This window comes from Candoia aspera, chromosome 3 (assembly GCF_035149785.1).
Source record: "Candoia aspera isolate rCanAsp1 chromosome 3, rCanAsp1.hap2, whole genome shotgun sequence".
Classification (NCBI taxonomy): Eukaryota; Metazoa; Chordata; class Lepidosauria; order Squamata; family Boidae; genus Candoia; species Candoia aspera.
This window is the reverse complement of record NC_086155.1, coordinates 6,130,228-6,144,417: the sequence shown is the minus strand read 5'-3', so window position 1 is coordinate 6,144,417 and position 14,190 is coordinate 6,130,228. Positions and strand designations below refer to the sequence as shown.

Here is a 14,190-nt window from a genome sequence, read left to right as displayed (position 1 = left end):
GCCTTCTCAACAGCTGTTATTTCATGCTTTAGAAGTCAGGGAATGGCACTGATTGCCCTCTAGATAATTAATATATCATCCCCCATCCAAACCCTTCTCACTAGCATGGCTGGGTTAAAACTAAGGATTCATTTTCTTGATAAGCTTGGGTAAGCCATGCAAATATCCTATTTGCGTATCTCCCCCCCACTGCTCTTATCTCCTTCTGAAAATCTAGCAATACCCACCCGGGGTTAAGAGGTGCTGAAGAAATTTGCTTTGCAAGAGACATTCACTTCATGGTAGTTCTTTTAAGTGCACGGTGGACTTACGTAGACTGGAGAGTTAACCCCAAACCAAATCAAAGTGGTTCTTTGGAAGAGCTTTACCCAATGTTTCCTTTCTTGAAGGACAATCACTTTGTTTTGTTAAACACAGAAAATGTAGAAAACGAAGCTGAGAACCAATAAGCATTGCCATGAATGTATCAGCCAAAGTCCATAGGGAATAACTACTTCTTGTAGGCTCCCTTTTGTTCCAAATCACACCTTAAATATGTCTCTGGCATTGGTGTCTGCAGTGCTTTGCAGCTACTCAAGAAGGACCACAACGATGAACAGAACCAGAACGGTCAGCAAAAGGACTTTCCAAAACTCATGTACACTGGACCATCATAACACACTTAGAATTCTCCCATACAAAACGTCCCAATATTGGTCTGTTCATTAATAGCCTTTTTTTTTAAAAAAAGACAGACAAAGGAATACTGTAGTTGCAAACTCCAAAAAAGCTTCCCTGAGAACCTTTTGTTTTTTTGTTTTTTGTTTGCCATTGCGTCTTCCACTGGAGATCCAGAGCTGCATTTTTGGAAAATAAAAAATAATGTGACTCTATAATACTTTTGTGAGTTCTCGTGTCCAGAGGCATTGGAATCCTTAGCTGAGTAAGAATCCTAGCCCAGATTTAGATGGAGAGATAAGCCCTGCTGCTCCAGCTTCTCATATAGAATAGATGACATAGAACTGATGTGTTATCTTGAGACATGACCAAAGCCAACACATGGTTGTGGAGCCTCCCATGATATAGAGAAAAGCCCTGTTTTTTTAATGGTCTAAATCTTGGAATAACTCTATAATGGAGTGTAGGAACCTAGCAGCGCATGAAGATCCATGATCTCCACCTGCTTCCAAGCCCATCTTTGAATCCACCACCATAATCTGGGGTGAAAAACAAAACAGAGTCCCCACTGTTTGCCAAAGTGATGCCATCAAGTAAACAAAACAAAACAAAAATTGAGTTCATTTCTTCTTTTGTGAATGGCCTCTTGGTTAAGTTTTGGTCCTTTAATTCATTCATTCAGCAAATAAACCTGAGTGAAGGTCTTCTAAAGTCTTCCAGATATTCTAACGTCTTCTCTCTCTCTCTCTCTCTCTCTCTTTAAGCTTCTTTTTCTTTTTTCTTTTGTCCCACTTACTAGACCTGAATTCCTTTAATGGCCTGTTTGATGCTTTCCAGCAGATCCTTGTTTTCAGGATTCTGGTAGCATTCCTGGTTGGTGTACATGTCAGTAAGAGTGTTTACATAGGCATCAAAGTTCTGCTCACTGATTGGCTCCTGGATTCCAAAACAGACAGACAAACAGAAAGAAGCTTAATCACCATCACCATAAATCCTAACTGGAAAACAGAGAAGGGAAAATCATAGAGACATCCACATTCAGACTCAGTTCATATCTTATTTTGTATTAGCTCCAGCCACCTTTGTAAAACTTGGACCACAGAACCTTCCTTTTCTCCAATCACTTCTCCAGATCCTTCACGGGAGACTTGGGGAACGGACACAATCTCTATTGGGGTGGGAATTCATTTTCTCTTAATCTGCTGATGGAATCTGCTGCCAACAGGGTAATATTGGTTGGATTTCACCTAAATATCCCCAGTTTTATCCCCTCTTTTGACAAAACATCAAATCCCCGACCAATGGTCTCAGTCCACTTCCGGAATGGAGTTCTTACAGCAGCGATCTATGCATTCTGCAGACCTGCCTATGAGAACTGAAGAGATTTGGAGAGAAAAGCAGAATAAGGAATGTTTACCCTGAACAACCATAACTCCACAGATCCCTGTCGCAAACCAGTTGCACAATGTCCTGTCTTTGAGACTGGGAGAAATGAATAATTGCAAATAACACACCGAAAGTATATGAAATAGGTGCAACTGGCAGAGCTCTGCTATCCTCATTAATGACACCATAAATAATAGCTAATGAGGGCCTATAACCGTAAATCTCAGTTCAGAGTGCAGGGATACAGATTCCATATGCTAGTTAAGGGGAAGGGATGGCATTTTGTCAGGAATAATTGTGCATGCAGGGTTGGAAAAAGAAGGCATCTCTGCAGAAGATTTATAAGCTGGCATAAAGAAGCCTGAATTCTGCATAGGAGATAAGATGAACAGTATATTCATTATGGTAGAATGAATGCTGATATAAAAGCAACACCTAAAGAGCCCCACGGGCTGTAATGGGATAACATGGAAGTCATGTGCTAGATTGCATGGTGGTGAATGGTCCCTGCTGAGAAACAAAACATTAACAAGAGAACTAAACACTTATGACTTGGTGGGCCATGCCCAATTGTTCAGCACATCCCCTCTGAAGCTTCTAAGATTCAAGAGCAGAACTTTCGTCGGAGCCTACCCCCTTTCTACTCATAGCTGTCTGGGTCAATGTATTTTTTTTTACAATGAAGTCATAGAATTATGGGGTTGGAAAGGATTTTGGAGGTTTTCTAATTCCATCCACTGCCCAGGGCAGGAATCCTTGGATCAGGGTTTCTCAACCAGAGTTCTGTGGAACCCTTGGGTTCCACAAGAGGTCACTAGGGATTCCCTGGGAGACCACGATTTATTTAAACAATTATTTCAAATCCGGGCAACTTCACATTAAAGAGGCAAGCTTCATTCTTTATTTTTAGCTTAAGAACACTATTAATGCATATAGACAGGCCTACCCATGAAACGAATATAATCATTTTGGCCTATCTTTGAACCTGAATGTGCAGGGGTTCCCTGAGGCCTGAAAAATATTTCAAGGGTTCCTCCAGGATCAAAAGGTTGAGAAAGGCTTCCTTAGACCATCCCAGTCAAATGGTTGTCCAACTTTTGCTTGAAAGCCTTCAGTGATGGAACTCCCACGAGGCAGGCTGTTCTCATAGTCAGGAAATTCCTCCCTTTTGTGAATTTGGATCTCCCTCTGTAAAGCTTCCACTCATTGATTCTTGTCCTACCCTCAGGAGCTCTCAGGTATGAATCCTCGCTCACTTCCCTGTGACAGCCCTTCAAGTATTGGAAGACTGCAATCGTACCTCCACCTCAGCCTTCTCTTCTTTAGGCTAAACATACCCAGTTCCTTTAGCTGTCCTTCTAGGATTCAGGGATAGAGTTAGAATCAGTGGCCTGCTGATTGGCCCATTTCACATCCTCCCCCATCAGACCACATTTCTTTGCGTAGCTTTGATTATAGAACGAAGTTGAGGATATAATAAACTGTGATACTAACTTCATACCTGTTTAGAGTTACCAGGTATCTGAATAGGCAAAGGAGGACACAGACAATTGGAAGGAAGACAAATGGGGGGAAAGGGGGAGACATTAACTGTTTAACTTTATAGGCACCCACAACAAAAATTACAGTGAAAAACTGCAAAAAAAAGGTACTTAACCCTACATGTACAGTATAAGAAATGACTTTTTCCAGCATCAGAAAGACTGGTTTTTCAATTGCAGGCGTGTGCTAGGCCAGCCTTTCTCAACCTTAGCAACTTTAAGACATGTGGACTTCAACTCCCAGAATTCCCCAGCCAGCATGGCTGGCTGGGGAATTCAGGGAGCTGAAGTCCACACAGTGTGTAATTGATTCAGGTCTTGTCAATTTCAGGCAGCAGGGCAAACCTTGAGGTCACAGAGCAGAGCTTGTTAACTGTGGTTAGTATTTATTAGGTAAGTGCTGAGCCATTGAGAAAAACTGGTCAGGAAGAGAAAGCTTGTTAGATACTAAAAAAGCTGGACAATATTTGATTTTAAGCCTATGTCTGTTGGAAGTAGGACATGAGGACAAAAAGGAAGACATGTCCTCCTTTTGCCAGATACCTGGTCACCCTATATCTGTTTAACTTTCCTGACCTATATAAACAATCTTAGGACACAGAGGTTCTACCAACCTCAGGTAGGGACTTGCCTACTCTGCCTCCACTGAGCTTCCTCAGAAAAGGAAATGATCATGAAATCAATTTATGTTTTTAATACAAGCTGATTGGGGGGCTTTTCAATTCAATATTATGTAATTAGTCACCTTAGAAGGGCTAAATTGGTAGAAGGGCTGTCTGTGCTGACTGTTGATTCTGCAAATTTAAGTCCAATATATTTGGAGGCATCAGGTTGAAGAAGGATGACCTGAAGTTTACTGGCAGCTGGGGCTCTTAGTACAAAGAATGCTAGCCTGATATGTGTTTATTTCAAAGTAAGTTCCATTAATTCAGTGAAATCTGTTCCTGAATTTGGCACGCATGGGGGGGAAGCTTAAAATCCAGCTTGATCATAAGCAAGTGCACTCTCAATATGTAAGCTCATTTTTTGCAAAAATCAAGTACAGGTAGTCCTCGCTTAGCAATCATTTGTTTAGTGATGTTTTGGACTTACGATGGTGCTGAAAACCTGACTTACAACCGGTCCTCACACTTATGACTGTTGCAGCGTCTCACGGTCATGTGATCGCCATTTTTGACCTTCCTGGCTGGCTTCTGGCAAGCAAAATCAATGGGGAACTGTGTGATTCACTTAACAACCACATGGTTTGCTTAACGATCATGTTGTTTGCTTAACGACCACTGCAAAAAGGTCGTAAGATCAGGTTGATTCGCTTAATGACCACTTTGCTTAGCAACTGAAATTCTGGTCCCAATTGCAGTCGTTAAGCGAGGACTGCCTATATGTTTCTTGCTTTGCAGCTTTAGAACAGCTTTGTGGATCAGCCAGAGTCTAAGAAAACAACAACAGAGTGAAAGAGTGAAATTAACTTATCTTTGCTTTACAATCTATACCAAAGCTTCCTATTCTACAGTTAGACTGCTCTAGGGTAGAGCTAGGCCTAATGTCAGGTGGATGCAAAACTTGCATTAACTCTTCTGCAGAATTTTTCTTCCAAATTCTCTCCTCCGTTAGCAGTATCCATGCATGACTTAAATACATAGAGAAGAGGAGCTTTGCAATGTTACTTATTGCTAAGGACATTTACTATGAAGTAAATTCTACTAACTCGTCAGGATGGGCTGCTGTTAAACATTTCAGGTTGACCTGCAATTTCCTTTTCTGTCTGCCTCTGGTGTCACACAACACATCAATTGTGCCTAACTAATGATTGCATGCCACAAGATAGAATTAACTTCCTGAAAGTAGAGGAGGTAATTAATGCTTGTTTTCAGTTGTTCTACTTCAATGAAGCTTAAAAAAAAAATCCACAGCAGTAATTTGGCAGCTGGATACTGGTTGGCCCCTTAAGTTAAATATAATATACTCTCTTTATGGCCAGGATTGCTCAGGTGACAGCTATTCAGGTCAAAAGGGAGATTTCCTGAGTTATAATGGGAACAGTAACATCTGTTAAATTTGAATCCTGTCCTAGCTTTGCTCCATGTTTACTCTTGATAAAGCTTTTATCATTTTCTTTTACGCTGGACTATGAGGTCTAATGAGAGACAACACAAAAGAAGATCAGTAGGAAAATACAGAAAAGAAAGAATAACAATTCTTCTCCCAGTGAACAATACATGCCAGACATTGAGATAATTGGAAATTCCCTATTTTTCTAAAAGTGCAAACTCAATGGTCAGTCATGTTAGACTTCCTTTTATAAGCTAAACTCTGGATTTTGAGTGTCGACCTGTTAAAACATTTAATAAGCCGTATGCATTTTGAGGAGAGCCAGTTTGGTGTGGTGGTGAAGGCATCAGGCTAGAAACCAGGAGGCCCTGAGTTCTAGTCCTGCCTTGGGCACAAAGCCAGCTGGGTGACCCTGGGCCAGTCACTTTCCCTCAGCCCTGGAAGAAGGCAATGGCAAACCACTTCCTTGCTAAGAAAACTGCAGGGACTTGTCCAGGCAGTCTCTGAGATTTGGACCTGATTGAACGGATTACCTTCAAAAGTTAGGGAGATGAAGGATTTCAAGTCACCTCATGTTTCATTTGGACTAATGGGGTTGGGAAGCCAGTTTTGGGTAGGATGGTCTAAAAAATTAATCATAGGCAGAGACCAGAGGGGAGGCCCCCATTAAAGCAGGATTGGGCTAGATGATGAAATCCACTTTTTGGGGTACTGGATTGCCTATCACTCATTTTCCTGACTGGGATGGTTAGGGCCCTCAGGATAGCTGGCTTCCCTCTTCCCAAATGTTCTGCACTACAATTGCAACTAAGCTTCGTTCCAATTAAATATGGCTACAAGCTGAGCTTTAACCTGAAACTGTCTGATCTAATTTACTTCACAACTGGATAGTTTTATGAACCATTGTAGTCAGTTTCCTGCCCAGGCTAGACCATTTTCAGCCTTTGTTTCCCCTACTTCTTATGTAATCTGGGGGATTGCAATCAAGTTGGAGAAATGAGCTAAACTACTGCAAACAGAGAGAGATTTGCCACAGAGAGCAAGGAAGTCACTTGGGTGCTAGGAATTTGGGTGCCCAGGGTTTGTAGTTAGCAGGATGTAGGAAAGGGGCCTCAGATGTAAGGTAAAACAAGGCAAGGAAGAGAAATACAGGTAGTCCTCACTTAATGACCATAACCGAGAGTGAAACGGTCATTAAGTGAATCCAACTGGATTTTATGACCTTTTTTGCAGTGGCTGTTAAGCAAATCACAGTGGGCATTAAGCAAACCTCATGGTCGTTAAGTGAATCAAGTGGTTCCCCATTGGTTTTGCTTGCCAGAAGCCGGCCAGGAAGGTCGAAAATGGCTATCATGTGACCACGGGATGCTACAAAGGTCATAAATGCGAACTGGTTGCCAAGTCGTGATCATGTGACTGTGGAGATGCTGTGATGGCTGTAAATGTGAGGACTGGTTGTAAGTCGTTTTTTTCAGCACCGCCGTAAGTTCGAACTGTAAGTGAGGACTACCTGTAAGATTATTAGATCACGGGGTAAGAAAAGGGGCTCCTTAACAGACAGAGGGAAGCCTGCAAGGAAAGGAAGGGAGAGATCATCTTGAAGAAGTGACAGGAAGAAGCAAAACACGAGAGCTTTGGAAAGATATAAAAGGTGTGGCATTCTGGGTGGAAAGAAGAACACGTTCTGAAGGGTTGGGAGAAGATCTAGGGACTCTGTTTGATCCAGAGAGACCAAGCTTGCAGCAACTGCTAAGAGAAAGAAAGGGAAGGGGTTGGCTTCACTGAAGTAACCTGAGCAGATATCAAGGAGTTGGAGATGTAAAGAAAAAGATTTCAGCAAAGTTTAAAGCAAGAAAAATAATTCTCTTGAGCAAGAGGCAGCCTAGGAAGACAAAAGGGAGATAGGAGGCGCAGCATTCCAGCTGCAGTGTGTTCTAACCTCAGCAGCTTCGAGATGTCTGAACTCCAGAGTGCCCCAGCCCGCAAGGCCATTGCTAAGAACTATGGGAGTTGAAATCCATACCACTTGAAGTTATTCAGTTTGGGAAACACTGAGTTAGAGCAGGTGACAGAAATGTTACTCCTGAATAACAGGTAAAGGGAGTATCCAAGTGGTTTTCGCTCTGCTCTGCTCTGCTGCGTATGTGTTGTGCTGGATGCCTGCCTGCAGCCTGGCTTCAAGGTGGATCGGCCAGTCAGGTTTGCCTCTGAAAGGAATCATCCGATGCGCCACTTGGTGAGAGGACAGGGGCCAGGAGGAGGAGGAGCACCCAGAATGTGATGGCTGGGTGAGCAGATCAGGACTGGCAGAGCCAAAGAACTGCTTGGATCTAGAAGAGCCATCAAGAAGGTCCAGGATAGTTCAGAGTGCTAGAAGTGAGACTTTGAGCAATGTAATTGCAGCTGAACATCCTTGCCAGGAGAAAAGTTGGACTGGGGTGCATACGTGCCATCTGGATGAAAATGCACTGTCCATTTAAGGAGGGTGAAGCAGGCAATGAATACAGCTCGTCCTCGCTTAACGATCACAATCCGGAGCAGAATTTCGGTTGCTAGGCAAAGTGGTCATTAAGTGAATCTGACCCAATTTTACAACCTTTTCTGCAGTGGTCGTTAAGCAAGTCACCGCAGGCATTAAGTGAACCACATGGTTGTTAAGCAAGTCACATGGTTCCCCATTGATTTTGCTTGCCAGAAGCCAGCTGGGAAGGTTGAAAATGGTGATCACATGACCACAGGACACTGCGCCGGACATAAATGCGAACCAGTTGCCAAGCGCCCAAATCGTGATCATGTGGCTGCGGGGATGCTGCAACAGTCATAAATGTGAGAACCAGTTGTAAGTCATTTTTTTCCCTACACCGTTGTAAGTCCGAACCATCACTAAACGAATGGTAAGAACTACCTGTACGCCTAAATATCAAGATTCCAGCCTGCTGTAGTTATAGATAGTGTAGAGTTATTCTTGTGCCTGTGTAAATCTGACATAGATTGGCAAGCTGCCCAGGGTCACTTGTTGAGATGGGTGGCTATAGAAATCGAATAAATAAATAAGATAAGTAAATAAAAATGGTTACTGTTTGAATGCACGTAGTAAAGGAGAGGCATTTTTTCTTTTGGTTCTGTGCAAGTAAGAAAGTACAGCTATTATCGTTCAAGCTGATCTTGTCTTTTATTAGATGGGGTGGGGGAGGGAGAGGATCATGCACCTTAGACTGGTTGGAGAGTCCCCAGCAGATTTTTGGGAAGGATTTTGGACAGGAAGTGGACAAGAAACTGCTGGAGCCATACATCCCCTTGCAGAATAGTTCCTTGAACTGTTGGGGGGAAAAAAAACAGGTTTACCTAAAAAAGAGCTACAATTGGTTATGCTGGTTTATTTTAGTGTTTTGTTTTTAAGGACAGAACACAGGAGTCATAGTTCAGAAAGGTTTACAGTACTCCCCCCAAAAAACGTATACAGCCAGAATGTTCAATTTGTATTTGGAAATAAGCACTTCAGCTTCTAACGTACTAATTAAACGGATAATTGAAGCATGTTGGCTGACGACACCTCTCTCTCCAGCAGGCAGTTAATTAAGGCTGACAGCCGGTAGATCAGGACTTGCAGTGAAAAAAGAAAACAGAACTGAAACTAGAAAATATGGAAAGGACAGTATCCATGTTCCCTGGATTTAGTTCTTCCCACTGGGCATCTGTAGTGCATTTTCCTATCCACACCTGCCAAGAGACAGTGTACTTCTTGGGCTCTTTGCTACCTTAATGGCTTACTCTGATGAGAAAAAAAGAAGAATGGTGGGAAAATGTGGGAAGTTTACAAATGGCTTACAATGTTTTTCAGGCGCCCTTACAACTGCATGAAAGAGGCATTGGTCACGACGCATTAAAAGGCTTTTCTGAAAGCCTCCAGAATACAAGGAGGGTACTGTGTGTGGAAGGGAGCAATTGGATGGCATATTTAAGGCAATTTGTATTGGATCTTTTAACCGGAGAGTGGGATCCAGTCTTAGGGCTTTTAGAAAAGATCTAGGTCAGGGCTAACTTCAGCTCCATGGATTCCATGGGATCTGCTTTATCATACGGTTAATCAGGCCCTAACTGAAATGTCCTGGAGAGAGATGCATCAGAAAGAACAGAGATAAGATACAAGGTTAATATATTTTGGTCTCCTTAATCAAACAGTGCCTTTTTTTGGGACCTGGGAAGCACACTTTTTCTGCCACAGTGCCTGTCCTTGGAATGAGGTCCCTCCTGAAATTCAGATGACTCCCACCATGATGGTATTCCAGGAAGCCTTAAAGACTTGGCTGTTGTGTCAAGCCGTGGGGCAGGGTGCATAGGACCACCCCCTTGTTAGATGTGATTGATATTTTTTTTCTGTTAATATTGTCCAGACTGCCATCATGCTTAGGCTGACCATATGTCCCATTTTGAATGGGACAGTCCTGTTTTTTTAACATTTCCAGACCGTCCTGTCATTTTAATATAAATGTCCATTTTGTCCCGTTTTCTTAAAAACCTTACTTAAACATTTGAAAGTTCCCGCAAACCTGTCAGAATGCAGTCTGACTTTGAGTGGAAGGAGGGGGAGCTCGGCAGAAATGGTGGGAAAAAAGCCGCAGAGCTCGACACGGCAGGAAACCTAAAAAGGAAAAAACAGGATCAGCTGATAGGCGGTGATCAAAGGGCCAGCCGATTGGTTTCTGCCTTGAAATGGCGGGAAGAAAAAAACACAGCCAGAGGAAGAATGGCTTGTCGGGGACGACCGTTCACTAGACTCTCCAGCCCAGCCTTGCCTCTCGCAAACAAAGGAATCCGAAGATTCCCCGCCCGAGAAAACCGGAGAAGTTCCTGCCTGCAGATCCAGCCCGTCACCCAGCCCTGCCTCGTTTTGCCATCCCAATGTCCCATTTTTGTCTCAAGGAAATATGGTCAGCCTAATTACGCTATTTCTCTTATCCTATTTTTTATTCATCTTATTGTATCTGTTTTCTGTTTTTTATTGTGAGCTGCCCAGAGTTCGGCAGCGCCACCATCAAGTTAAATAAATGAAATAAATACATTTTAAAAGACCAAAATTACAGTTTTAGCCAGGCTTTCTCCATCTTTTGACCCTGGAGGAAGCCTTGAAATATTTTCCAGGCCTTGGGGAACCCCTGCACATTCAGGCTCCAATATAGGCCAGAAGTTACCAAATTATTATATTTGTTTCATGTGTAAGCCTGTATATATTCATTAACAGTGCTCTTATACTGAAAATAAAGAATGAAACTTGCCTCTTTCATGTGAAGTTGGCTGAATTTGAAATAACTTTTTAAATAAATCATGATCACCCAGGGAACCCGAGGGTGCCACATAACCCTGGTTGAGAAACCCTGGTTTTAGCTAAACAATTCCAGACTTGTGAGAGACAAAGTGCAGTAGCAATAACTCTGCACTGCAACATGAAACCAATAAAACTGAGATCCACAGTGAAGTTGCTTCGTTGGTGTTATGAAGAACACATATATGTGAAAGGAAAACATAGATACTTTATTTCATGAAAAAATGCTTTTATGCCCATGTTGTGCATTCGGTCATGTATTTGTTTTATTCAAATCCACTCTCAGTCACAGGGTGACCTTGGGCTAGTTTTTGTATCTCAGCCTAACTTATTATATTGGGTGATTGTTGGTAACAATGGAGGAACACAGATCCTCTAAAACTGGCTGGGGCAATTTCCGACATTGGAGGCCCCTTAATCATGAAAAAAGTGAGAAATGAGAAAACCTCCCTGCAAAAAGAATGAAACATAATTTTAATGTTTGTAAGCAACTGTCTAAGGCTAAGAAATCCTTTGAGCTTGACAGAAGGAAGTTCAATAGGTGGGTTTACCACGTAGACCAGACAGGAAACATGACCAGATGAGCTAATTCTACTTTATTGAAAAGCTACATTAACAGAATCTTGCAAGCCTGAAAGTACAGCTCTCCTGCCATCTCCTTTACGGCCTGAGAAACAAGGGAGGGCCCCTTCTGAGCCTCTTGCCCTTCCCACTATGCAGCTGAGGGCTCAGCTGCCTCCTATCTGACAGTTCCCTAGGCAGCGCCTCTTGGCCCCATCTCCCAAGGTCTTTCCCACATACCATTACAAGGTGAGACCTTTTGTTCTTGGGATAGCAGGACTACCAGATCTGGTCTGTCAAGATCTGAGCATCTCTTTGCTGCCATGTAGTGGTCATCTAGATTTCTGCAGCTTAGATCTGCTACTCCTGGGATATAAATCTGAGTCTAAATAACAGCAACGACAGCAATTCAGTATATCTGAACTGGCTTTAGAACCAGTGGATGCTCTTGTCTTCTTGGTGCAACACTCATAAAGTTGATAGATCCGGGTGGCAGCTGTATGCTGGATAGCAGATGCTATTTTAACTTCCCATAATGGTCTGTGGGAATGACCTTGGGAGACAGCAGGAAGATCTGCAGCCTAGACAATGGTCATGGAAAAGGTATCTCAGGCCACAGAAGGAAAAGGGGGGTGGGAAACAACTCAGGAGGGATCTTCCCTAGTTTTCAAGAGAGTAAAAGAAAAGGAGGGGAGAAGGGCTTTCAGGCTTGCAAGATTCTCTTTCTGTAACCTTATAGTAAAGGTAGAGTTAGCACTCATGGTCTGTGCATCTTGTCTGGACTACCTCGTAGGGCTGATATGATCCCTCGTCATATGGCTAGATTCAACCAGCTCTTTTTAAAGCAAAAAAATGAATGGGGGTTGGGTGGGTTGAACAAGGGGTCCTGTCATGATGGACCTCAGTTTTCTATGAGATTTACTTTCACATATTCCAGTGTGGAGATAAGGCTCTAATGCTAGTGGCGGGGACCGAGCAATCTTCCCATGTCTTTGTTTCGCCTCTATTGTGTCTTGATACGAGACAGCAGCTTATTCATAACGGTGCTTTTTCCTACTGAATGTTATGAGCGGTAGAAAAGAATGAATCAATGATTCAGAGGCCTTTTCTCTTCCACTTCTTGACGATAGGCAAAGCCTCTTGCGATAATGCTTCCGGAAACTGGGATATTATCACACAGACAGAAGCTGGGCTGACACGGCTGTTTCTTACCATGTGTGGAAGGCGGATATTGGCAAGACTTTGGATGAGAGTCTGGCTCAGCCCTGAGAGCTCAAGGAAGAGGGCTTCGTTCTGCTCCTCTATCATCTTGTTCTCCTCCTCAATGTTCTTGAGGTTTTTTTCCATGCTGGAGATCTGCAGGATTCAAACAAGGGTTACAGGGGAAATGGCCAGTAGCTTTTGAACGCTCCATGAATGCTCTAGAACAGTGTTCCTCAGCCTCGGCCACTTTAAGATGTCTGGACTTCAACTCCCAGAATTCCTCAGCCAACATGCTGGCTGGGGAATTCTGGGAGTTGAAGTCCACCCATGCTGGCTGGGGAATTCTGGGAGTTGAAGTCCAGACATCTTAAAGTGGCCAAGGCTGAGGAACACTGGATTGGTCAATAGAAAAGACTGGTGTTACGGCAGAGGTCACCCTTTCAAACGATCAGATATTACCCCTGGCTCAAATACAGGTTGTCCTCACTTAATGACCATTCATTTAGTGATGGTTCGGACTTACAACAATGCTGAAAAATCCAACTTGTGACCAGTCCTCACCATCGCAGCATCCCGTGACTGCCATTTTCGACCTTCCTGGCCAGGTTCTAGCAAGCAAAATCAATGAGAGACCATGTGGTTTGCTTAACACCCGTGGTGATTTGCTTAACAACTGCTGCAAAAAAGGTCGTAAAATCAGATTCGCTTAATGACTGCTTCGCTTAGCAACTGAAATTCTGGTCCCAATTGTGCTCGTTAAGTGAGGACTAGCTGTAGGTGGCTTAAACCCATTTTAAATGTCATCATTCCCATAAATTGGTTGAAGAAAAAGAAAAGCAATGCACTGGGAATGGTTTCTTTGTTTATTTATTTATATTTATTTATCAAATTTGTCCCCGCCCATCTCCTCCCACCAGAGGGACTCTAGGCGGTAGGCATGGGTTTGGTACCCTTCCCAATTTTTTGCAACATGGAAGCAGCGCGCAGGGGAGATTTTGTTAAGAAAACGGAGATGACCTTGATCTAGGAATCAGGGCATTCCTGCTTTGGATGATGGCCATCGCAACGACAATCGGCTAACGTACCTGCGACTGCAGCTTCACCATGGCTGCTTCCATCTCAGTGTTGGATTCATTCAGCTCGCTGATTTCTTTGTTTAACTGTTTGATTTCTTCATCATTCTCTAGAACTTTCAGACATGAGGGTGGAATAAGAGAGCAATCATCTTGGTGACAATAATAACATGGTTGTTTTTATTTCAAACCGAGCCCCCGATGTATTCAAATAATCAGCATCCCCCAGCTTGTTATTGGGAGTTATGAGGCCATCATAAGAGGCAACAAATTAATTTGATTAGCCCCAACAAATTACACTGGACACTAGGTAATCATTGTCAGAAATAATGGCGTCTAATTTCTTGAACAAAACCTCCTCTGGAAGATGTACGCTTTGTAAAAATATTAGAGA

The 14,190-nt window shown here is 42.9% G+C and overlaps 1 protein-coding gene across 1 annotated transcript in view; it reads right to left on the bottom strand.

The window, feature by feature from the left end:
* Positions 1–783: 783 nt before the first annotated feature.
* The window catches only part of MYT1 (myelin transcription factor 1), a 112,660-nt gene continuing 99,253 nt past the window's right edge, over positions 784–14,190 (bottom strand). The window contains exons 21-23 of the mRNA XM_063296919.1: positions 13,809–13,912; positions 12,733–12,876; positions 784–1,593 (exon numbers count right to left, since the gene is read on the bottom strand). Of these exons, the coding sequence (XP_063152989.1) occupies positions 1,453–1,593; positions 12,733–12,876; positions 13,809–13,912 (389 nt within the window). The 3' untranslated portion in view covers positions 784–1,452. The remainder of the gene's footprint in view (positions 1,594–12,732; positions 12,877–13,808; positions 13,913–14,190) is intronic.